Raw genomic sequence first — 26,094 nt, 5'->3', positions numbered from 1 at the left:
ACGTGAACAGCATCACCCTAGACCTTTCCTTTTGACCTTCTTTGAATTTTTTTAACGGATGCCACGTCTGTCATTTTCCACAACTTCAACTGCACTTTGCAAGAAGGCAAGCATGGAGAATAATTTTCATTTATGACGGTAAGTTCCTGGTCATCTCCCAGCCTGAGTTTTCTCATCTGTAGCACAGGGACAATGACAGTCTCCATGTCTGCGGGTTATTTTGAGGAGTAAAAGCAAGAATACATGTAAAGTCCTGGGCAACAAGGGCTGGCATGGAATATTCGGTACCTGTTATTTTATTATTTTTGTCCAATGACACATTACTAATAAATAAGACAATCAAAATTTAAACCTACGATGATTTAAAAGGCCACAAGCAACACTCTCTAATGCTTTCCCTCACCAGAAATTGTGTAATTTATCACTGCCAAGACTCCTTCTGGATTATATTCCCTACTGCACTTTTAAAAACTCTCAATGCCTTTCAGCAGATGGCTATCCTGGTTATTCTAAATGTTCTCTCAGGGCTCAAAATATATGTTAAGAATTCTTTACAGTGTTCTAAGCTTCTTAATCTCTTTTTACCTCACTGAGGTATGCCTCCATAATATTTGTAGTATTTCACATTTATTTAGATAAGCAAAACCCATTGTTCTTAATAAACAGCAAACAATTCGGAGTTCACCTTTTAATATGTTATAGGAGAAACCAGTCAAACTAGATATTGACATATGGTACCTTACTCGATGCAGAGATAAAAACTTCATTGGTCTTTGATAAAATGAGATTCTTTTAAAAAATCATGTGCTGGGTTTTTAATATAATCACGTTAAGAGTGGTATGTTAAAAAAAAATGAATATAACAGGCCATCATTGAATTAAAAAAAAAGAATAGAATTGGTAATCCATTAAGCTCAGTGTGCCAACCCCTCTGTCATCGATTCAGCCTCCTCTCTTCCCTCTCATAAATCCTGCCCTACATCACAAGAAGAATCTAGGGCTGCATTTTCCAGAATCTTCTTTCCATTAGGATTCTGATTCAGGTTCTGCCATTGTGAAGCCCTCGCACAAGATCTAGAAGTTCTAAGGGGAAGGGAAACACTCTTTTCCAGTCAGTAGACAGCAGACAGCAGAGGTGAGGTTTGTGGAAGCTTCTCAGCGAGCTGCTGGGCACAGTGGCCTCTGGGCTGTGGGTATCCAGCACCCACAGCTCGTGCAGGCTTCGTGGACTGGAGCAGCAGGCTTCCTGATTTGTGCCCCCAGCGCTTCCTGGGCTCCAGTAAGGCTCTGGTTCTCCTCATCCTTGGAGTACCTAGAATAACTTCGGTTTTAAAGCCAAACCCTAACTGAGACACTTTGGAAAGGTTTTTTTTTTTTTTTCCAATTTTAAGTATCTTCCCCACAGACCTTCTCTGTGGGCTTGACAGACACCATTTCCATTTTTCAGATAATTTGGAACCTGCATTTGCATCACAAAATAGCTGTATGTCTGTATGGTTTCCTTCTTATTGCTACACACCATTTTTATTAAAGAATTTTATTTCTCGTTTGAACCTTAACTGAAACCCCTACGAAGTAGCTGCTGCAGATATGACTGACTTTATTCAGCAAATGGGAAAACACAGAGAGGGTTAAAATTAGGAGCAAAATCCAGGATCTTGCCCCCTTCCCCTTGACTTCTGCCCTAGTGATCTTTGGGTGAACCCATGTTTAGTTAACACCATTTCATAAAACACCCAGTGCACATTAACGGCATTAGAGAGTAAGAAAATAACTATGTGTATAGCCCATTAAGCAAAAGAAAATACCATTATATTATCATCAATCTGTAAAACTATGCACATATTTCTATTGAACTTGAAAGGTGCAGGCAGAAGGTAATGTTCCATTAAGTTACGCGATGAGACTCGGAGAATTAAAAAAGTATAAAAATGATGTTTCTCAGAACAATGTTAACCTGCCCCACTGCATGCATCATATCATACATGTTAAAGCCGAAGCTATATTTCATGAGAAAATAGATGTTGTCATTAGCTATTGCAGATCAAGACGTCACAGGCATTTGATCATAGGGGTCGCCCCTTCCTCGGTAACACCTCCCAGGAAATGTTAAACTACGTTCTACATGAGAATTTTTTCTGAAATTGACACAATCAGGTTTGTAAAAAGCCAAAGTGTGGCGATGAATTTTAAATTATTCTCCCCCCCACCCCATGAGTTGGTTTTGACATCTGGAGGGTATTTTCAAGGTAATGCTGATCTGTGTTTATATAACAGAGGTAGCCTGGTAGAATTTCCTGTACCATTCATCAATGGGAATGAGATCATAATGATCAGGTATCATTTATCATAAATAATTATTAATGGGGTTGTAATTATTTAGACACTGGATTCCATCCCAGATTAATACAGCACGTTAATTAACTAGAAATGTTTGTTCTTTTGCACCTGTAAAAATTCATTGTATTTTCTTTTGGGCTTTTATCTTGCCTCAGTGTAGCTAAAAACTGTAAATACCAGTTTTTGGCCCAGAGCTGAGTGGGGAGGAAGGATTTGTTCTCCATCCTCTGGCAGGACGTTGGAACAGGAAAAGGTTCTGGGCAAAGAGAATTGTGAGGATCACAATAGAACAAAGCTTACTTGGTTGGCTACTATAGGTACCACTGTTGGGAAAAATGAGACAGCCAAGCTTGTGATTTCACTTCAGATTTCAGTTGATTTGTACCAACCAATACTACAAAGGACTTAGATGCAATGCATTACTTACCTAAAATTGAATTGAAAGGTTTTTTTTAATAAATACAAAGTGTTTTAGCATCCTTATGTCAAAGATAACACTGTTATCATACTCGTCATTTTCAGATCATGCAGTTTTAAAGCTGTTTAAAGCAAGGATTAAGCTATCACCCACGAAGTACACCACTGTAAGCCCTAAGGAATAACTATAAAGTTTTGAAAATAGAGCATGGTGGTTAAGAGCAGGGATCATCAACAAACTACAACCAAATCTAGTCCTCTGCTTATTTTTATAAATGAAGTTTTACCGATGCACGGCCACACCCACTCATGGATGTATGGTCTAAAGCTGTTTTCTCATTACAAGTAGAGTTGAGTAGTTGCGATGAAAATCACCTGGCCTGCAAAAGCAGAAATATTGGCTTTCTGGCCCTGTGCAGACAAGGTTTGTAGACTCTCGGTTAAGAGCTTGCACCCTGATTGCAGACCTCCTAACTATGCTACCTAGGAACTCTGTGACCTTATGTCCTTGGGTGTGTGCTCCAGTCATCCCATCTGTAAAATGGGATACTAGCACCTCCCTCTACAGGGTTCTCAGGATGAATAAATGAGTTAACGTTTGTAAAATGCTTAGACCAGTGCCTGGCACATAGTTGTGGCTGGATGAGGGCTGGTTAAATAAAAACAAAATAGCTCCCTTTTTGAACAACAGCAAGCAGGTATTTGTGATACAGCCGGCCAGAGTACGGGGTACATACAGTCTGTGGCTGTGGAACAGGCAAGGTCAGCTTTGGCAGGTTAACTTGGTGAGGTAAACTTAATTCCAATGCAGAATGCACCCTGACCTTCGCCCTTAGGCTTAGAGAACTCACTGGGCTAAAGTCACTGGACTGGATCTACCAGACCTATTGAAATGATTCTCAGTCTGTGATCACTGCTTCACTTCAGCCCTTAGCTCTCAGCCATTTGCACCAACTGGCCCGGTCTAGAATCACAAAACATACAAGGTAACGGAAATTAATTTTTTTAAATGATGAAGAGTAATGTTTTAGAATAGGTATTGGCAAACTTCTTCTGCAAAGGGCCAGAGAATTAATACCTTGGCTTCGTGGACCATTAGATTGCATCTTAACCGCTCAGCTGTGCTGCGTGGCTCAAAGGTAGCTATCGACAATATGGAAAAGAATGGGCATCACTATATTCCCATAAACCTTTATTTACAAAAAACAGGCAGCCAGGCAGGTTTGGCCCAAGCACTGTAGTCTGCTGACTCGTGTTTTAAGACATGAAAGAGCAGTGTCGGCATACTGGCTCTCCCAGAGACCAGGACTCTGATCATCTTAGCTGCAATTCTGGCCCTAAATAAAAAGTGGATGGACTTAAAACAAGTTATTTTTCTTATTGGTGGAATGGTAGATTAGATAATTGCTTGGCAAATTAGAATAAATAGTCACTCCTTCCTTTCACCTCCATGAGAAGAATATACTTCCTTGCGCCACTGCCTTTGGGCTTGGCCATGTGACTGGCCAATGAGAAGTTAGTAGACGTGATGCAAGCAGAAGCTGGAAGTACGCTTGCATAGTTGCGCTCGCACTCTTGGGCTTCTTGAGAAGGACATGGCCTGGGTAGCCCACATATCCAAAGAGGATGAAGAGACATACAGAACAGACCTAGATCCAACCTACAGCTTAAAGCAAAGCCTAGTAGAGATTCGCCTTGATCGGCTGACCCACAGATGTGGGCGTTAGTGTACAATAATAAATGACTGTTGTTTGAGGCCACTGAGTTTCGAGGTGTTTGTTATGCAGCATTACTGTAGCAACAGCTGACTGATAAAGTTTTTCTGCATATTATTCTTCAAGATGGATCCTGGTATGGGTTGAGGCTCTGACAAAGTACAGAAACAGATGTACCTTTTTATAACTGAGGACAATAGATATAATTGCCTACCATGTGCTTCCACTTATGACCACTTCCCAGTAATGCCGGCCACTATCAATGAACACGTTTCCAGCTACGCCGTAGCTCCCTTGGCTGGTGAAGCGTTCAGGTGTGTGACTCTTTTTGGATGATGACTCGTCACGTTCTACTGTCAAGTTATCGTGGGACACCTTTAGCTTTCGATGTGCAGATTTGGGGTCCAGTTTAAATGGTTGGCCTGGAAACAAGTTTATAAAACAAAAAAGGGAGGAGAAAAAGGACTGTTTATTTTAACGTGAAAAACAACATATTTTCAGAATCAGATTTTCCAAAGTCATGACGTCTTAAAGATATATTCTACAGAACTAACCTCAGTGTATGTATTTATTCATTTTTTCCTACTTAATCTCTAAAAATGTTTCCTTCTTTACCGGCAGAAACATTGAGAGGAGAAATTAGCTTAATGGTTGAAAGCCTGTGTCTTAAACACGTATATCAGGAGTCAAATAGAGTTATTTGAAATCAAGGATTTGGGTTAAATGAGAGTCCTTTTGAAAAACAGTGAATTGTTCCTGTTGACTGGCCGGCAACCCTACAACAAGGCACCACACTGACACGCTCCAATTCGCTTTTTCTTGGGTGGTCTTATGCAAAGAAATACCATGTTAGATAACATATTTCTAGATCAAAAAGATATAAAGAGAAAAGAGGATAAAACAAAACACATGTGAGCAAAGACAGAGAGAGAGATGACAATGTCATAAGACGTATGCGTAAGCCAGATCATTCTTTGTTGTGGGGGTATCTTGTGTATTATGGGATGTTTCTCATCATCCTTGGCCTCCACCCACTAGCTGCCAGTAGCATCCACCTCAGTTGTGACAACCAAAAATGTCTCCAGACACTGCTAAATGTCCCCTGAGGGGGGAGGGGGAGAATCAACCCCAACTGAGAACCAAAGACCTAGTAAAATAAAGAACTGAGGAAGGTTATTAATTTGCTAATCTCTTACAGAAAACAATATTATCTGCCATTTACAGAGCCCCAACTATGTGTCAGACTTCCTATACATATTCTAACTCTCACAAGAACCCCTCCGGGAGTTTTGTTTTAAAAATGAAAAGCCTGGAGCGCAGAGAGATTCATGGTCTCACGGTCAGTCGTTAAGGGGTAGAGTCAGTTTTGGAACCCAGCAATCGCTGATGCGAAATCCACTACTCCTCACCGGTTGTCTACTTGCTTGTTTGAGGCTGTCAGCGATGCCTGAGACAGACGAAAGGAGAAGAAAGGGGGACAGAGGTCGCTAGAAGGAGAGCAGATGAGAGATGACAGCTCTGCTGAGCTCCCGGCACTTACTGTTTGTCTTCAACTTCCCGGGCTCGCTGCTGCGGCTGCCCGCCTGGTTGATGGCCTTGACGACGAAGATGTACTTGGTGCCGCTCTGCAGACCGTGCACGGTGTAGTGGTTCTGTTTGATGTTGGGCACGATCATCCAGCTATCGGCCGAGTTACACAGACCTGCGAGGCAAACCAGACAAGGTGCAGTTCTTTGGCGCAAGCAAGGGGCAATGTCGGCATCATTTTAGGTTATTTCAACCATAAGTAGAGTGCTTTGTCACTTCTTAGGGACACAGTCCATAAACTTGAATGCTCAGTGTCTTGCCTCCAGAAGGAGGTCAACCCGTATTTATTATTATATATTCCCGTTGTGTGCTCTGCGTGGAAAAACCACTTACAATTATTATCCTGCAAATTCTATTCAGTATGCATAGGAGCAGGAAAGGTGGCTCTGTTCAGGACCTTAAGCTTGGATTATGTGCATGATACGTTATTAGGTGCTGCAGGGGATGAGAAGAAAGCAGCAGGTACCCACCGATGCCTCCCCCTACACCCCCGCCCTCATTCTCATTATGGTGATCATTACATTTTTAGATCTTATCAATTCTAAGATTCACGGAAGGTGAGAAAAGACTCTAGTCATATATGAGGAGTTGACTTAACAAACGTAGATATAGTGGATTGCATCGTTGCTTCTAATTCCTCACCCCACCCCTGGATCCAGGTCTAAGTGACTTGGCAGTTGCTCCCTTTAAAGAGATGGAACATATGCCCTTATCACATGGCTTTGGATGGCCACGTGACTGGCTCTGGCCAACAGAATGAGGCCAAAATGACAATGTGGAAGTTGCAAGAGTAGGCATTACAAGGGCTTGAGAGCATCTGCTGCCCTCTTGTGCCTCTGCCATTGCCGTTGGGAGACCATTCCCCTGATAGTCTTGCTCATACCGATAGGTCAAGAGATGCAGGGAACAGCTCTACTGTCCAGCCAATGCAGGAGTAAGGCCAGCAGAGACTGGCCGACTCCAAGTCAACTTCTGACAGAGGAGCTAAGAAAATGACCATCAGTGTTGTTTGTGATCCAGCATTAGTGTGGCCTTAGTTAACCGATTCAAGTGGCATGTTCCTAGGAGAACCCTGGGACAGTGGCACCTATGGGCGGCTCAGGGCCCAGCGTGGGTCTTAGAAAAGCATCAGTAGGGATTTGACCAGCTGCATCCCTTGCGTGGCTGATTTCAGAGTTGAGTGGGGCTGCTAGTCTGGCTGCATTCTGCAGGATGTGGGTTGGGGAGCAGGCTGAGAACTGATGATGCTTGGAAGAACATGCAGGAAGCCCGTCTTGTTTTGCAGCTGGCTGATGCTGAAAACATCTCTCTGGTATGGGGTCCAACTCTCCTCTCTCCCCTCCCCACCCATCAATCTCTACTCTGATAGAACTTCTTCCCGGCTCCCTGGTGACTGGGCTGTCATGAAGTTTCCTGACTCCGGTGAATTTCCTTCCCCGGTTCTTGGTAGAGGCCGGACCCTCCACTTCCGGAGGGCCTGTAAACTCACTTCCTCTTCCTTCCCTTTCAGTGGATTTGCAAGTCAAAGGGTTAGTTCTTTTGATCTTGAGGCAACTTATACCTTACCATACTCTCAAGAAGCAGTCCCTTATTCTTTCTTTGGCCTCACCTCTTTGAGAATCTAATAAAACATTTCTGTAGAAAGAAGTTCACATATACATATCCATACCAACCCACAGAAATTTATTTGCATAGAATTTCAAGGCATTCATACCCCATGAAGTCTCTCTTTGAAACCTACTAAATACTTTGTCCAACTTTTGAGTTAAATATTATTGATAGCGGTCTCACGGTTGAGAACTTAAAAAGTATTTTGTGAATTGTGAAAATTGACCTCTTATGATTTGTATCTTGAATGCACAGCATTTTCAGACACACTTCTGTGAGTCTTTAAAATATATCTGTATACATTTGGCTTCGTGAATTTTCTATCATCTATTTACGTTTCCACCTGGGAACATTTTCACCCAGGAGGACTGCCAGATTTGACAAAGCCAGCCCAAAGCAAGGAAATAATGTGAGACTCACAGAAAAAATTGTGTGTGTTCATGTCTGGAGATATAGTACAGTAACTAAGGCACCATCCACCCCCCGACCCCCAATTTCTCCAGCTCTATGTTTTCCTACAAACTCTCACCTGTGTGAGACCGAGGAAAACATTCACAAATAGTTTAGTAACATGGGACTCTCCCTACTACGTTTCGCTTTTGATAATTTCTCACTTTACCTTCTCCTTGAACGTAGCTGTGATAAACTCAATGCTTCTAGATAGTGTGACAGCCAAAAGGCAGATTTTGATGCAAACCAAAGAAAGGGTCATTTTGAACGCTGAGCCCCAAGAATCCTGTAACTCCTTTTAGATATTTAATCATATTACAATAATAAAACAGAAACAACGAGCTTTTCTAGTGCCTAGGATAATCCATTCATATTCCTAGACCTTTGTCAACAGCAGTCAGGCATGAATGAAAACAAGAGCAGCATTCAGTAGAATCAATGAGAATCCTATCAATGTCACTGTGTTTACACTGTTCCTGTTGAATTGCGTATGTCACAGTAAAATGACTATTATGGTCAAAGAAAGCAAATGTAAAAAATGTTTCAATTAACTTTACATCACTGTACAATCCGAAAGCTAGGTTTAATATGGTGGGGAATGCTTTCAGCAACATCATAAAGCAGATGTCTGGACTTGCTGCAAACTACCACTTGGCCTACAATCCGGTCTTAACCCAACAAAAAACACTTAATGTCACAGGAACTTTTTCCAAACCAAAAAGGGACCCTGACTATCCTGATTATTTTGAAGAGGTCGCTAATTTTTTCCTTGAATATTAAAAGAACAAAATGTTTATGAAGTAGTATAATTTCATCGGAAAGCTTTATACTGGGACAATCTATCTTCATGAATACTAATAACAATTACTATTTAGGCTTAACTTTATATTATTACTATTGCCAGGATAATAATTGAGAAGTTGATTAAAAATGCCAAGAAAGCGACATTGACCATTTTCTTTTGGGGGCTGGAGCAAGTGGGGTGCCTTGGAGTACACCATTATTGCGTTGCTAGTGTTGGTCTTACGCCAGCACCACTTAACTTCTTGCATATGGCGCCAAGTACAGACTTTTCTGCCTCGATATCCCACTGTGTCAGGACTATTGACCAGGTTTTATTCATCTCTTTATGAAACACCCACTAACTATCTTGACTGAAACTTCACTTTTCTCCAAATTCATTTTCAATCATCTTTTAGGGTAGTCCAACATTCACCTTCTCCTAATCCAGCTCAAAGTATTAAAACAACAATGGAATTTGGAAGATAATTAGTCCATAATGAAACTTAATTGAGGTTTTTAATTTTGTATAGTTTTTTTCTCATTCACGATGGGTCAGAAGCACTTCCCTACATAAAGCCATTAGGATTACAAGATCCTAATTACATTTGGGATTACAGCCTTGTATAACAACTGCCATCTTGCTGTAAAACATGATGTATGAAACATTATGCAACATGGACACCCTTCTGAGAGGCTGCACACCAGCTTCTAACATCCTTTGTCTAACAGATTGCAGAGATCAGCAGTGAACATTCTTTTCCTTCTTCTCTATAAAAAGTATATGTTTAATACCTTTCACGAATGTTTTCAGAATGACTAAAATAAATTAAATACAGATAACTTCTTTGCCATGAAGGCTTGAAGAAATGAAATCTTTTGACTTTTACTACTAATAAAAATAGGCTGCTGGGAAAAGTCCCCAATTTCAGATTTTAAATGACGCATTAAAAGGAGTTTTGGAAAAAAAGAGAAAGCGCTGTACAATTAAATACACATCTATTTGTTAATGAGAAATTCATTAACATCTGTAATCATGAGTCTATTAATAAAAATGGAAAATAACAAATTTGTAATGTCATTAATTTTGCATATGAATGTATGAATTTGATTAGTGGGAACCTTTTTACAAGATTGCAAAGCTCCGTAGATATTATGTAATTCTCCTTCACTAAAGTCAGTTGAGGGCAATTAACTAGAATTTATTATGACAAGTGAAGGAATCATGAACTAGAGACAGTAGATTTCCTAGTGGCATAAGGACTGAGCCCATTTTTGAGCATTATATCTTCTAATTTGCAGTAGAATTTTACCACTACATCTTGTCATTCAATATAAGATCTGCAAAGGATATTCCTCCAAATGGTAGGAAAGATGGACAAACAACATTCAAGGAAGCCTTTGTCATGAAGATTGTGTAAAATGCTATGTAGATAACCCTGGCAAATTACATGATTGACCTTTATGACAAAAAAATATCAGCCTTTAAAAAATGCAACGATGGGTGAGTACAGTCTATATTTTTGTAGGAGTAGTAACTTTGAATATCTATGTTCTACCACTGTGGCGATCACAGAGCTAAGGCCTTAACCATGTGAGGTTAAAACATTACCTCTTCTTACAGATGAGAATACAGATTCAGACGATGTTAGATAATTCGCCCCAAATTATAGAGCTAGTGAGGTCCAAAGTTCGGATTCAAATTCAGGTCTCTCTCAGTGGCTACAAATTCGTATGATATTTCAGAAAAAAAATACTTGGAAAATGCTTGCGTTTCAGTTAACCTTTTCCTCTACATTCTTTGTTGTAATTTGATCCTGTAGGCATCAGGTCATTATTACATTGGTTTGATGGACATTAAAGAAATGAACAAATCCCGGTACTAGCAAGCTGACGAGAGCACCCCAGTTAGATGAGCACCTGAAGTTTCACTGCTTTCTATCTGTCCTGAGAGAACAGCCTTTCTGGTATCCGTGCATTCAATAAAGCAGATCCATAATCTTTATGAAGCCTTTTGCACTTATTTTTCTTGCAGCAACTGTTTTCTGAGAACAAAATACCTTCTCTGGAATGACCCAGTATAAAGCTCTGAGTTCATGATGCTCAGGGGTGTTGCTATTGTTGGATTGCTGTAGGCACGGCCTTTTCTCATTTATTCCATTTATGCATCTTGTTTTGGTATTATTTTCCATGCCAACAGCATGGAAATCAAGTTAGTTACATTTAGCCACCTGAGAAACTCTAAGTTTTAAGCAACAGATACCTTCCTTTAGTTTTGGGGATGGAGTGAAGAACTGGTATTGAGTTAGGGTTCTAGAGTAGATGGCCTTCTGGCTCCACTTCCTTACTCCTCCCTGTATCCACTCCCTCTGCCATGTAACCTTGTAGGCTCTCTCGTTCTGACTCTGGGCTTACCCACAGGGGTTGCTTGGCCAATAGCATGTCAGCTAACATGTAAACATGATGCTTGAGCTATTGCAGGAGAGAGCTATACAGCAGTTGGGTGGCCCCAAGTATCAGCCTGACGTTTGGGGGAGCCTAACCAAGATCTGCAGGAACCCCCAGCTGAACCCCAGCTGGTTCCAGATGCACAAGCCATAAACGTTTATTGTTCTCTACTACTTAGGTTCTGTAGTTGTTTAGCAAAAGTCAACTGATACAAGGCCCATCAGTCCAGGTCCAAATGCCATGATAATTTGACTCAAGAAATTTCAGGAGAGATATAACCATATGTGGTGGACGCACACTTGGGTGGCCCCTGTGATTTCAACTCCATACTATTCATAACTTAGTGTAATCCTCTCTCCTTGAGTGTAGACAGGACCTGTGACCTGCTTCTAATGAACGGAATATGGCAAAAGACAAAGGTCTTATCACCTTTACCATTCTGTGATATTACATTATATGGCAAAGGTGAAGGGAGTTTGCAGGTGTAACTAAGATCCCTATTCAGCTGACTTTGAGTTAATCAAAAGGAATATTCTGGGTGGGTATGACTTAATCAGGCGATTCCTTTAAAGGAGGCTCTAGAGGTGAAATACTGGAAGTAGCAAAGTCTCTGTCTCTCTGTCTCTCTGTCTGTCTCTGTCTCTGTCTCTGTCCCTCTCTCTCTCTTTCTCCTTTCTGGCTTTAAAGAAACAAGCATCCGTGAATTCTACAACTATAATGGAATTAATTCTGACAACAACCTGAGGGAGCTAGGAAATGGACTCTTCCTTAATTGGACCTCCATATGTGAATGCGGCCCAGTCGACACATTGCCTTCAGCCTTATGGATCCTAAGAAGAGGACCCAGTTAAACTGTGCCCAGAATCCTGACCTATGGAAACTGTGAAATAATAAATGGGTATTGTTTTAAGCTGCTAAGTTTTGGAAACATTTTTACATGGCAATAGAAAGCTGATATAATTTTTCCTAGATCAAGCAAAAATAATTTCAGACAAATATAACATTCCTCAAGCGGGCCAAGAAGCATCCTTTAGCTATAAAGTGACTCCAAATGTTTCTTTTTCTAGTTACATTATTCACTCAGCAACAGATGTTGCTTCTTTCAATACTCTGTGTGTTTTCAGAGAACCTTCTGTGTTTTGAGTCTGACACAATGTTTGTTGATCCCAATTCACTTTCTGCAAGGAATCATCTCTCCATTTTCTACCTGCTCTTCTCAAACCTTTGTACTCCAATTTTCTCTGATTGCCTTGGAATTTCTGATCATCTTTTGAATTCCATCTTTTTCAAATGAATGTTTGATACAATCTCTGGTTCAGATTACCCAGTGTGGTAGTAATGTCCATACCATAACACTGAGTAAATAATTCTTTAAGTGGGGCAAAAAGAAATTAATTACAGTTGCTTCTTTTTGCTGTTTTCCCTTCTATGCTGTACAGTATTAATAGTATGTGGGTTAGTGTGTTCAATTACATTCTAAGTATTTAGAATGCAATTATGTAAATGCTATTTGTTCACCTTGCTTTAAATCAGGGTTTCTCCACCTCAGCACTACTGACATTTTGGGCCAGATAATTCTTTGTCTTGTGTGTGGGTGATGTTCTTGTGCTTTGTGGGATATTTCCTATCATCCCTAGTCTCTACGAACTAGATACTAGTAGCTCCCCCAGGTTTTGAGACCCAGAAATATCTCAAGACATTGTCAAATGTTCCCCAGAGGAAAAATTGCCTCCGACTGAGAATTTTAAATGAAGGAGTGACTATTTAATATGATATTAGTGATTATCGAGTAATTTGTATTTCAGGTTCGTGGTGAAGCATAATTGAAGGTTGAAAATCTTACTATACTTTAATTTCATGTTAAGTTTATGGTATATGTATCCTAGATCTATAAAATAGAATAAGCTCATACAGCTGGAAACATAAGTTTTAAAAAATCATATGTCACCTCTCTGAAGGGCAATTTGGCAATGTCAACCAAAATTAAAGTGCAAATAATCTTTGTTCAGACAATTCCATCTCAAGAGATCGATTTGCAGATATAATTCCCTATGTATTATATGAAAGGAGAGATATTCAAGGATATTCACTGAGGTATTGCTTATAAGGGCAAAAGATTGGAAACAAAGTAAATATACATCAATAGAATATGTGATAAATAAATTAGGGTACTATGCTGCCTCAAAAAGAAGTGAAGCAGTTCTTTATTTGTGCTGGAATAGAATGGTCTATCAGTATAATATTTAGTGAAAAAAAGCAATGTGAACAACTGTGTATAGCACGCTACTTTCGTGTTCCTAAAAATATGTCTGTGTGTGTGTATGTGTGAGTGTATGTATATCGTAGTCTATAAACAGACTATCTCAGGAAAGATGAATGAGAAATGTATCTGGTATAGTGCATAACTCTGGAACCGTGGTGGCTGGTAGAGTGAAAAACATCCAATTTTCACTGTATATGCATTTCATATATTGTTATATAGCGTTTGTGCATTACTTACTGAAATGGAAGATTTTAGACAGTTAGTATTTCTCCATGATTTATAGCAGGGCATGTAGAACTGGGAAAGAGGAATAATACCAGAAGAATCCAAAATCCAGGAAGGACAGCAAAATGATGCCTAACCACTGCAAAACCAGTGCTTCTCAGACTTGCTCCCAAAAGCATTTCAGTAATGTAATGATGTTTCAGGACAGTAATGATGTTTCCTGGGAATATGGACTGGAGCTACAAGTCTTTCTGAAATTATCTTCTCCTTTCCTTCTCCATCACTAGTGCCATTTATTTGCAGGTCCTGGCTATCTCTGCCTCCGTGAATTCCTATGAATCCCCTAATTCATGTCTCTGCTTCTAGTCTTGCTCTGTTCCACTCCATCCTCCACAGTGCTGCCTGAGTCAGCTTCTAATTGTACATCTGATCACACTACTGCTATGCACGACTCCTAAGTCCATAGGGTAAAAATCCAAACATGGTGTGGCCTGGATAGCCCTTGCTCATCTGTGGGTTAGGATTAAACGAATGATGAGTAAGAACATGCACTTTCTTGAATCAGACCTGTAGGGGTTTGACCCCGCTTGTATTTCTCTATGTTCATTTCTCACTGTCTTCATTCGTCTCTCTAGTCAGGATTAATTAGATGAGATCTCCCAATATGCCCTACCATTTTATGTCTCTCTAGGTTTGCTTATGATGACGTAGCTGTCTGATATCCCCTTAACTTGCTGGTATTTACCCACTTTCTTTCAAGACTTACTTTAACCATCACTGCTCCCAAGAACTTTTTGTTGACCCACCATCTCTGCCCTCTCCATATTTCCTACCTACTCAAATAGCTTGCCAAAGCTCTTTTCAGTGTTTCATGATCTCCCCTTTTCACTCCAAAATTATACATTCTTAGAAAATGTAAGATTTTAATAAAAGCTTTCCGGGCAGGCCAATTAGGGAGTAGAAGGGCAGAGGGTTGAGGAGGACAAGTTGGGAAAGGGAAATATAAGAAAGGCAGTGGAAACCATTCGTTGGTATGGGTCATTTATGCTTTAGTCACTTAGAAGCGTGTCTTTCTGCATCTCTCTTTTAAATGAATCCTAAACGATACCTCTGTTTTAAGTATTGAGTGCCTCAGAGTTACTTGTGCCAGGAAAGAACAGTGTAGTTAAGAGATACAGTAAGAGCACATGAAGTTAATATGGATTTATTTAAAACGTTTCTTTGTTGAGAAGTGACTGCTATTCCGTTCTACTTTGACATATTCTATTTATTTGCTAAACACGTTTCAAACTTGCTCCCTTGACAAGCCATTTCATCTGGTCCTTTGCCATTTACTCAACTCAACTGAAATAACTCCGTGGGTGGGGAGGAGTGCTTCCTCTGTTATCATCAATCTGGCCAGCTACTGCTGTTGCTCGAGACCATCAAATCATCCCAGATACTAAATAGCCCATGAGTTCCAGGACAGAGGGGATTCTCTCTTTCAAATAAGGCCTGAAATTCTTCCCAGGTGGAGGGCAATTACTAACATCGCAAATGACTGCCCTGCTCTCCTCTAAATGGGACAAGGTATTTGGTGTTCTTTGGCTATTCATTTTATTAACTCCTTTTTTTTAAATTGTGAAATACCACTCAGAAAAATACATAAAATTCAATGGATGATATGATGACTAAACCATGTACATCCCACCCAAAAAGTGTTAACCCCACGGACCCCCATATTTCTTCCCCAGTATTGCCACGCCCCTCCCATCTCAGAAGTAGCCATCATCCTGAATTTTACTTATAGTTCTTAAACCTATGTATACATCTCTAAATGAAAGTTTATTTTTACCTTCAAGTTATGCGTGTATAAATGGACTGCATATTTTTTTTTTGTTTCTTGCTTTTTTTCCATTAACAATATGTTTGTAAGATTCATCTATGTAGTTTGCTAGAGATCATTCATTTTCATCATGATTTGGCCAGTTATTTTTACTAGTATAGTACAAGTGAGTACTATCATGTTCTTGGTTAGGAAAGACAAGTCAATAAATATTATGCATTCTTTCCTCCCTTGTCTTCCCTTGATGTTTAAATTCAGAAAAGCAATCTATCTGAAAACAGTCACCAGATAGAGAAATCGATAAGGCATGCAATACTCACTAACAACATTGGCTTGTCCGGTGAATATGGTATACTGGAGCTCATAGGACACCACACTGAATTCGTCATCGGAGGTCCAATGAACAGTGATGGTGTCATAGGAAGCTGTGCAGAGCTCTTCTCTAATTGTGGGAGGGTTGGGAGCTGTGGGCATCAAGAATGTTCATTAATGAAGACGCAGACACCTCTGGGATACATTTCCGAGGAGTGCTGGACCGTCGAAGCAGGCCTTTCTAAACAGATCCATGAGGTCTACTATCATTGAGATGGTAACCCCCACCTAAGGAACATTTGGTTGGCTTGCTATTACTGGGATTTTTATTCGGTAGTGTGACTTCGGCCTGCAGTATGGACTTACCTCTCTTTATCCTAAAAGCATGTTTAGGAGGTTAAACAAATAAGATTCTCTCCTCCGTGAAGAAAACATGTTAACAAAAAGTAAACCAGATAAACTTTTGTAATTTCATCCACATTGCAGGCAAGGCAAACTTTTTTGGTAAAGGGCTAGATGGTAAATATTTTAGGCTTTGCGGACTCTGTTGCAACAACTTAACTCTGCCTTTGCATCATGAAAGAAGCCAAAGACAATTTGTACTCAAATGGACATGGCCAGGTTCCAGTAAAACCTTATTTACAAAAACAAGTGAGGGCTAGATTTGGTCTGTGAGCCAAAGTTTGCCAACTTCTGAGCTACATGATGCCACATATTTTTATATTTAAAATTGCACCCAATTGGAAAAGTACCAAAGTTTTTTATCCCATAACATATCAGCCAAATAACTGTTTGAAAATCTTTCATTAGATGTTTTGATGCCTTATTAAAAAATTATTAGTGTGGCCCTATTTTCTTCTCATTTTTCAATTTATCGGTGATATTTCAAATAAGAACATGATTAGCAATCCATCATATCTAAACAGTACATTTTCCTTCCCCAAGAAAAACATGATTCCTTGGCATTTGGTTAACTTCATCGCTGGAGAAGGCTGCTGTTTTATGTCTTGAACACATTCTGGAGCAGAGAAGTCTACATCCTACCAAAATAACGATTTTAAATTGACTTCTACTGGACTGATTTCAGTAACTGGTTTTATGAGAAGAGTTTGTGAGCAAGAAAAAGGCTAGACAGTGAGTGCTTTGCACTAGCAATAATGTTTCAGACAGGGCTTGGCAAACTATGGCTATGGGCCAAAACTGGCCCACTGCCTGTTTTTGTAAATAAAGTTTTATTGGAACACAGCCAGGCTCATTCATTTATATATTGACTACGGCTGCTTTTGTGCAACAGCAGAGTTGAGTAGTTGTGACCGTATGTCCTGCACAGCCCCAAATATTTACCATTTGGCCCTTTACAGTCAAAGTTTGCTGACCCCTGGTTTAGAGAATCAATCTAGGCCTTTATTTCAACTCTCTTTACACCAGAACCTAACTTTGAAAGGAGAAACATACCTGCATTCTATAGGTTAGTGGCCACCTTTTGCTTACACTACTATAGAATTCCTGAGTCCTAAACACATCCAAAGAGGGGAGAAAGTTTATGAAAATGGTAAACTTAAAACTTTGATTATTTTAGTATTCTTCACTTTGCCACCTAAAGACATATTCAGGACACGTATCATACAAAGTAAGGAACTTTTATGTCTGCTGTATAAAGTCACTTAGTCTCGCTTTGCCTATTGGTTATTGAATACCTACACGTGGCAGGTGCTGTGTTAAGTTGTGTATTATGACAGAAGGGCTCTAAAGAGCCCTTAGAGTGTTCTTTCTGGAATATGTGTTTATACATCTGTCTCCTGAAGTAGCCACATGTAAGATTCAGTGTCATATGCTGTGACTTGGATGTGGATGAATCAATGACACCAATCAGGAGATGCATTCTGTGGGGGAGGCCCAGCTGCATCGTAAAACATGCTTTTTATCCATGTGGTCTCTGTTAGTGTGGGGTCATCCTGCATGGATCGGTGGAGAAATACTTATTCTCCCATAATCTAAATAGTTCATTAAGCTATTTAGATTGTGGAAAGATTTTGTTCTTTCTGCACTGCAATATATGATTAAATATAAAGAAAACATGTTCAAAATAGGTAAGCAGCTGTGAGATACATGGCAGTAGCTGCAATCGTGGAGGAAATGTCACCTCTCTGGGTTATTAACTTGACATACCACTTAGAGGCATGTCAGAAGGGGAAAATACTTGTTTTCACAACCAAGCAGGCTAACACTGTTTCGATCATAAACCCAGTGGGTTTGTCCCAAAACGTCAATACATGATTTACTGTAAATGAGAACAGCAGCATGCTGCCAATTTCAATATTCATGGAATGAGTACCAGGGCTGTTATTTTCTTGCCTCTATCATAAATAAGACGCAAGAAATGGTGGTCTAATACTCCACGAACACTTCATTTCCTGCTTACAAATGTCTGATAAACTATTTGGACTTGGCAATATCAGCCAAGCATCCCATGTTATGGTCGGGATCAATGTTATGTCTACAAATGGGCCAAATTTGTATTTGAGGTTAACGGCTAAGAAGGCATAATAGCAGGTACCCCATATGGGCTTTAGTCTGGCATAAACAGCCATCGGAATGATATATGGTGCTCACATTACTAGTCAGTGCAAACTACTTTCACAATCTCCCTTTTAATCAGTACTTTGGCATTCCAAGAGCGATTAGAGTAGGTGTGCAGCACTGAGATAGCATTAAATAATTATTGGGAAATGGGGAGGACATATTCCTGTCAATGAGATACCAATTTTATGCAGAATGGCCAAGTGCCCGGCCAAACATTTTTTTCAGACTTTTTTTGCACTTGGGCATGACTTCGTGACATGGATCCGGCCCACAAGACACAAGCGAAAGTTTGCTGGATGGGTCTTCGGAGTAAGCCTTTTCTCTTCCAGATAAACAAAGACCAACTTGGCTGACAGCGTTTTCTGTCATTATCTCCCCCTCTGCCCCTCTCTTTTTGTCTATAGCTTGAATATAATGTTTGGAAGTGGCATAGCCACATTGTGATCATGTGTCCAAAAGGCAACACAATGAACATGGCAGAGCAGAAAAAGAGAAAGAGTCTGGGGTCTGAGGTCATCACTGAACGGCTGCCCGATCCTGGTTCACATGCTTCTGTTCTCCTGTTTCATGATAATGAATATTCCTTGATGGGTTCGTCACTGCTAATTGGATTTTCTTTTGTTGCAACTATGCTCATTCCCAAATGATATAAGAAAAAAGGAGATTTTTTTTTTTTTGAAACAGGATGCCATCACAAAAATCAGCTCGGCCAGAGAAACCCCTAGACCTGCACTGTCTAATACAGTAGCCACAAACTACATGTGGCCCTTTAAATTTCAATTACATTTAATTGAGGTTAAATAAAAACTCACTAGCCACATTTCAAGTTTTCCATAGCTGCATGTGGCTAGCAGCTACCATATTGGATAGTACAGATATGCAATGTTTCTATTGTCGTAGAAAGTGCTAGTGGATAGTGTTAGTTTAGATAAATCTCAGAGTTAAAAGCTTAAAAAAGGAGGGCAGTAAATTCACGAATATTTGAAACTAAGTTTGGTTCTTTATGACAAATGCTTTGTGAGTTGATTTCTTTCTTCTTTAATAGGAATGGTATGGTTCGAAAGAAGAATGACATAAGATAGGAAGTTTGTGGGATGACTTGTTTGCCTCCCTTGTAAATGCACAAAGGCTAAAAACAGCACCTTGGGGCCTTGCAATGAAAAACACTGATCTTCTGGGTACAATGCTCCCTGAATGTAGAACTCCTTGCTTTCTATCCACAGGCTGTAAAAACAAACATCACACCATGCTCCCACTCTCCCACAAACATGCACATAGAATTAAAGTTGAGAAGCTGATGCCGTGTGCAGTAAGGGATGTGGTCTCTTGAGGGCTACATGTCCTAAGTTCAGTGCACATCTGGTTTTACTGTATATATGGAGCTTTCCTGAAGTCATAAGCGCCAGTGGCTTTGGCTAACACAAATAAGGTCGTCTAAACAGTCCACATGCTACCAGCTAATGTTTTTAGTTCCCACTTTAGAGGTTAACAGCAAAGAAAAACTTGGAAGCATGGTTAGAAATAGGAGTAGCCTGAGGTTTTATTTTACTGTTGTTGCTTTTGTTTTTCAAGCTTGACTCCCCCCCGCCCCCGCACAAAAAGCCTATAAGAAAGCACAGGATTGAAACATGGCACCAGGAATTCAAATGCGATTTTTAGGATGTTTGCCATAGTGACCTTTGCCAAGACGAAACTCAGTCTTTTACTAGAAAAGGCAGAGGTCTTTGGAGTCTGTACGGACTCAAGCCAAATCCTGCTTCTGACCCTCCCTAGCTATCTTACCTCTAGCAAGACGGATGGCCTTCATCATTTGCAAAATGAAGACTATAACACTTGACCTCAGTTTGATGTTGTGAAGATTAAACAAAGTCACAAATACAAAGAGCTAGAGCAGGATAGATAGCCAATCAGTTAGCTGCCATTTTTTATTCTGCCAAGGCGCTATTGAGAGTCAGATGCCTTGCTGACATGAAATGAAAAACAGCAATGCTACCCTATGTATCTCTTTGATGGCCAACAGAGCTATCCTTTGAGTTACGCACACTCTGAGAATAAGGGAAATAGTAGTAAGTATGCTTTTAATGAGAGATTCTCTTTTTGTGTGTGTGTGTGCCCTCGATTCAGTCTTGGACTGTGTTGCTTTGGTTGAAAAAGAGTGCCAGAAAATGTTTGCAGGAATATTAGACCCCATTCCTAAATCAGAAGTCTACATCTCTGGTGTTTAGGGAATTGATCTGGCGGCAAAGTATTTGTGTCACTGACTATATACAATGTCAAAGAAAACACAAAAGACAATACCTGTAAGGTAATCCAGACATTCTAGCAATTTCTTCTCTCGGGAAAAATCTAAGGCAAAGGTGTCAAATGTGTCATTGAGGTTGATTTCAGGAATTAGGACCTGGGATGAAGCAGTTGCCATGGAGACTCTGTAATTTTAAACAAAACAACTTTTTAGAAACGTCAAGATGGCTGTTACCATACCTGCATAGGAATGAAAAAAAAAAAAAAGAAATATCATAAAAAAAAAGAGTGCGGTTTTTACTCACAAGCTTTAAAAGAATCTCGGAGTGGCACAACACAACAACACGATGCAAATGAATTCAAGCTCAAAGAAAAGGCAAAGGAATTGGAAAAACAGCAGAATGGCTTCCCCCTGCCCTTTTACTATCGGAAAAAAATTCCCCACGGAGGCAAAAGAATATTCATATTTCATGTTGCTGTGTATTTAACAGCCTGGCCCCATCACATCTAACCCCAGCGAGAGGCACATAGCTCCAGGCATTTCTTCACACATCTGTCTGGGAAACTGTTTGTTCCTTTCAGACTCGACCCTGCTCCACTTCAAAGAGGAGTCTCCAAAATCTCAAACTGCATAAAAGGCAAAGTGAAGATTAAAAAAGAATGTTTCCAGATATTGGATTAGTTTAATCAATTACTAGCCTCTTTCTAAAATAAACATTAAAAAAGAAATTTTGTCTGGCTCGTTCTCATTCTCCTTGTATTCATTTTCTTTTACCATATTCCCAGCAGATGCCATGGAAAATATTCATGAGCTTTCTCACAAATTCCCCCAATGGATGTACTGTTTCTCCTCTTCATTTAGGATCGCTAGTTAAGAGCTTTCATTTATAAACCATAGAGCAAGGTACTGTTAAGTACCAATCTCCTGCTATGGACCCTCAAGTTGATTTGGAAAGTTCAGTTATTAATAGCGGAACATTTGAAGTCATTAAAAAATGCAAGTGTTCTCTTAAAAACAAGAAAATTGTGGCATGATGCAAACCACTTCTGAGCATATCGAACTATGCAGACTTATCATCTTGTGGACTTCGGTATTTCGTTAAGTTCGGTAAACACCACCAAGGACCTACTGTGTGTAGGGTGCTGGGAATTTTTGAGCAAAGAAACATTATCTGAGATAATTTAGCTCTAAATCTAGTTACTCATTTTCTAATTAAGGGCATTGATGCTCATGTGTACAAGGCCACAAAGCTAGCTGGTAGCAGCCAGGAGAATTATTCCAGGTCTATATTCTTACATTGGATCTAGAAAAATGTCAACCTGGTTACCCCAAGAGATATATCTCAACAAATATTTACTAACCTCTTAAAGTGTGCCATGTACTGAAGAGTCCAAAATATTTGCACCAATGCATAGAAGTTCAAAGAAATGGCTACCGTGCCATTTGAACACTTCAAATAAAAATTTTAAAGTGAAACCCCAATTAATTCTGTTTCATGATGTCCAGGAAGGAGCTTGTTCTGAAACAAGCGGTTAACTTTTGATGGCACGTCTTTGTCGTGCATGTGTGGCACAGAGCTTGTGTTCGACAGGTTAGAGGACTTCAATTGCTCCGAGCAGATGATCTTTGCTTTAGCATTTCCTCTGTCCACTGGCAGATCCCTCTGTTTAGGTTCATCTAAAACAGATTTCATTCTCAAGTTTCTCCTGGTCGGATGGTCCATAAACAATTAAGTAAAACATGCCTTGGTCAAGTGCCTGACGTTTTGATGGTGAGAACTTTGTGGGTTAGGAATGAAAAGGATGAAAGTTCCTGAGCCTGGGAGCCAAAGACTGACAGCAAGACTCTTTGGAGATTACTGCAGCTTTTAACACCAACACATTTTTTTGATGGAAAGATATTTATCTTTGGCTACAATTTCAAATTCTTAATTGGAGTGACGGGCAAGAGGAGATCTGCCAAATTCAACATCTTAGGCCATGTTTTCATTCCCCAAATCCTTGTTGACCATCTTCTTGCCCTTCAGATAAGTTGCCAAAATTCACCTGGGCCATTAGTGCTATGGAACTTTCTCAATCCTTTGCTTTCAAACTCATGTTGTGCACATGTGTGCGTATGCTTGTGGGTGTGTGTGTTAAGCTCTTAACATACTGAGACAAATAAGGGCATTGTGTCTCAGCTGGATGTTTAAGAGGGTGGGCTGCACGTTACTCCCTATTTCTACTTCGACTTTGATGCTCCTAATCTCCATGACACTCAGTTGCTAGCAGCCACACGGGGCCAGTTTTCCCGAACGTGGACATGTCTAAAACCACAATGCTCACAGGGTTTCTGCCCAACAGCCAATGCCAGGGGAAGATGCTCTACCCTTCCCATGTAATATCCCCTCCTGCCCCATGCCTGACCTGACAATGGCATTTAAATAGGTCTCTCTGAGGTGGGCACTCTACAACGCATGTCACCATGGTAAAACCTGGTGAGGTCTCACAAAAACAACACAGGGTTTACTTTGGTCAGTTCAGGATTTCCCAAGTGCATTTGGCTCTGGAACTTTGTTGTTGTTTTAATACCAAGTAACACCCTACAGAACACACTTCAAAAACCATTCATCAGATGTGCTCTAATTCTTGTAATCAAGTGATATCTTTCCAGTGCTGAAAACTGAAGTTCTTGGCTTTGTAGTCTTGGAAAGTCGGATGGCTCCTTGAACTGCCTGTTCAGAGGGAATTTTCTTTTTACCATCTTCTTGACACAGATAATTTGCTACTAAAAGTGACTTTAATTTTATATTTCTCATACGTACTAGACCAACTTCCTTATGCTTGGATTTAGTGAAGAGCTCTGTTTATTTAATGTAATTTTATAAAGCTGCATAGACAATCATACCAAAGACCTATATATTAGTGTGGCTTGAGACTACAGTATATGATACAATCCATCTGCATCCATTTAGTGAGTGAAAAAGAAGAAAATTAGCATTTGTTGCGTGTCCACCTTGAGACAGGAACTGGGCTAATATTTTTACTATATTATTTCATTTTATCCCTAAAACGACCATGTTATTTTAGGTAGGAATAATTGGCCCTGTTTTATAGATTCCTTCGCTCATTCATTCATGTCAGGCAGGTCACTATGTGCTGGGACTACAATGGTAAAAACAAGATGGTATGAATCCTTCTTGCTGGGAACTATGAACAGAAGTAGACTCATGAGTGTTAAGGAGCAGTCTCAAGGCTATCCATAATTACTACTAAGCAATAGCACAGAGCCAAATGCTCGATTCCAAAGCATATGCATTCCTACCACGTAAAGTTTGAGTTCCTCTCTCTTTTTTTTTTTTTGATGCTCTTGAATTGAACAACTTTTTGCAGCTTGATTCAGCTTGTAGGTGAACATATTTACTTTAAGTGATTCAATGAAGCAGGAGAAAAAATCGCATCCAAGTCTCTCTTTAGGAAGGCCTGCAGCATTTAAAGTTTGTTGTGGGCTTTCCGCCCTTGAAGAGAAGAATAAAAAATGGTTTAGCGTACACAGGTGGCAAAGCCCAAGGCAGACACAGTAGGAGGCAGAGAATCATGAAGTCACGCCGTAGAGAAGAATGTGAAGAGTTGAAGAATAGAGAAAGGTAGATGGAGACCAACACTGGTATAGATAGACAAGGAAGGATCATACTGACATCCTGCAAGATGCAAACATAAATCCCATGAACGTTATTGAATACCTATGACGCTTAAGGCGCATTCTTAGGAGTTGTCGGCGATGTTATCACAACTACTGATAGAGGTAGCTATTATGAGCCAAATTTTTTAAGGAGACAATAGCTTATGAATAAACCCAAAGAGTCACAGTTAAAAAGTGGCAGTGCTGGGATGTGGACCCAGGTTTCCCAACTTCTAGTTCCAGCCCAGAGTCCTTTTTTGCATTCCGGTTGCTGGAAAAACAGAAAGGCTCGGGGATCAACCAAGAGGACTGACAAATAGAGATGGAGAGAGGGAGGGGGATGCAGAAACAGTGGGACACAGACCTCTAGCAAATTTTTACAGGCACTGCGTAGTCAAACTTGACGGCAATTTAGAATTCTCATAAGCAGTAGGACAACTTTCTTATGCCTGGATTTAGTGGATAGTTTTGCTTATTTAAACATCATTTTCTAAAAGTGTGCACACTGTTACACCAAGAACTATACATTAGTGAGGCTTGAGAATATAGTATATAATATAATTCATTTATAGAAAGGGAGATTGGTCATGTTTCCATTCTTGATGAGACAGGCTTGTTATAGGTAGGGGTGAATGGGACCAGATACGACCAGCTGTATCTGATGTAGATCGTATGTAGGCATTCATGCGCTTATGTTATGCTTCAAATACAGGTCTTCTTTCAGAATGTTCTACCTTAACTGTTATGGGGCCACATTATCTCCCCTCGCTAAGTGAGGAGTTTTTCATGTTATAATTGATCAAACTTTTAGGGATTGCTGAGAAATGCAGCTCACAGTAGCTACTGCATCTGGACATCTCACGATTTATAGCTGGAGAAAAGCACTCTTGGATCCCAGTTGAAAATCATGATGTAAGTGTAAACACTGTCTAGTAGAACGTCCTCGGTATATTGGAGTATTAGTGCTGTTCGGAGTTTTAACTTTCTGATGACTATAAAGCAACTGGATATAGTCCAGATGAGAGCGGTGAAGACAGTTAAACATTTGGAACTCGGGAGTCAGAAGGAAAGAAACTGGCTTCCTTTAGAGAAGGGGGAGATTGTTTTAAGGATAGAAAAGGGATGATAATCAGCTCTCATGCATGCGCTTTGGAAAAGTATCTAACCAGTTGTAGAAGGAAATTTTTTCAAATATTGAGAAATAACACAATCAAGCTGGTTGGATACTAGACCAGAGCTGTAAAAATACTGTGAACTACTCTCATTGAAAGAACAGTAAAAATGAAAATATCAATGCCTACCTCTATGCGATATTTTGAGAGTGAGTCCAACACAAGCAAGCATTTGATAAATATTAGTTTTCTTTCTTCTTTCTTGAAGAAGTTCAAGTCCTAAGATGGTGAGTATTTTTTTTTTCCTAGGCCAGGGTTTGGCAAAGTACAGCCCACAGGCCAAATCTGGCCTGCTGCCTGTTTTTGTAAATGGTTTCATTGGAACACAGCCATGTCCATTTGTCTCTGTATTATCTATACAGGCTGTTGTAGAGCTACAATAGCAGAATTGCATAGTTGTGATCAAGACCTTATAATCCGCAAAGCTGAAAATATTTACTCTCTGGTCCTTTACAGAAAAAAAAAAA

At 39.9% G+C, this 26,094-nt stretch overlaps 1 protein-coding gene across 4 annotated transcripts in view; it reads right to left on the bottom strand.

Moving 5' to 3' along the window:
• MID1 (midline 1) overlaps positions 1–26,094 on the bottom strand; it is a 309,332-nt gene that overhangs the window by 4,458 nt on the left and 278,780 nt on the right. For all 4 annotated transcript variants that reach the window (XM_039874053.1, XM_039874071.1, XM_039874048.1 and 1 more), the window contains exons 6-9: positions 20,852–20,979; positions 15,979–16,122; positions 6,013–6,174; positions 4,687–4,894 (exon numbers count right to left, since the gene is read on the bottom strand). In XM_039874053.1, the coding sequence (XP_039729987.1) occupies positions 4,687–4,894; positions 6,013–6,174; positions 15,979–16,122; positions 20,852–20,979 (642 nt within the window). The remainder of the gene's footprint in view (positions 1–4,686; positions 4,895–6,012; positions 6,175–15,978; positions 16,123–20,851; positions 20,980–26,094) is intronic.

Source organism: Pteropus medius, unplaced genomic scaffold, assembly GCF_902729225.1.
Source record: "Pteropus medius unplaced genomic scaffold, Ma_sr-lr_union100, whole genome shotgun sequence".
Classification (NCBI taxonomy): Eukaryota; Metazoa; Chordata; class Mammalia; order Chiroptera; family Pteropodidae; genus Pteropus; species Pteropus medius.
Note: the sequence above shows the minus strand (reverse complement) of the source record. Positions and strands in the feature narration are given on the sequence as shown.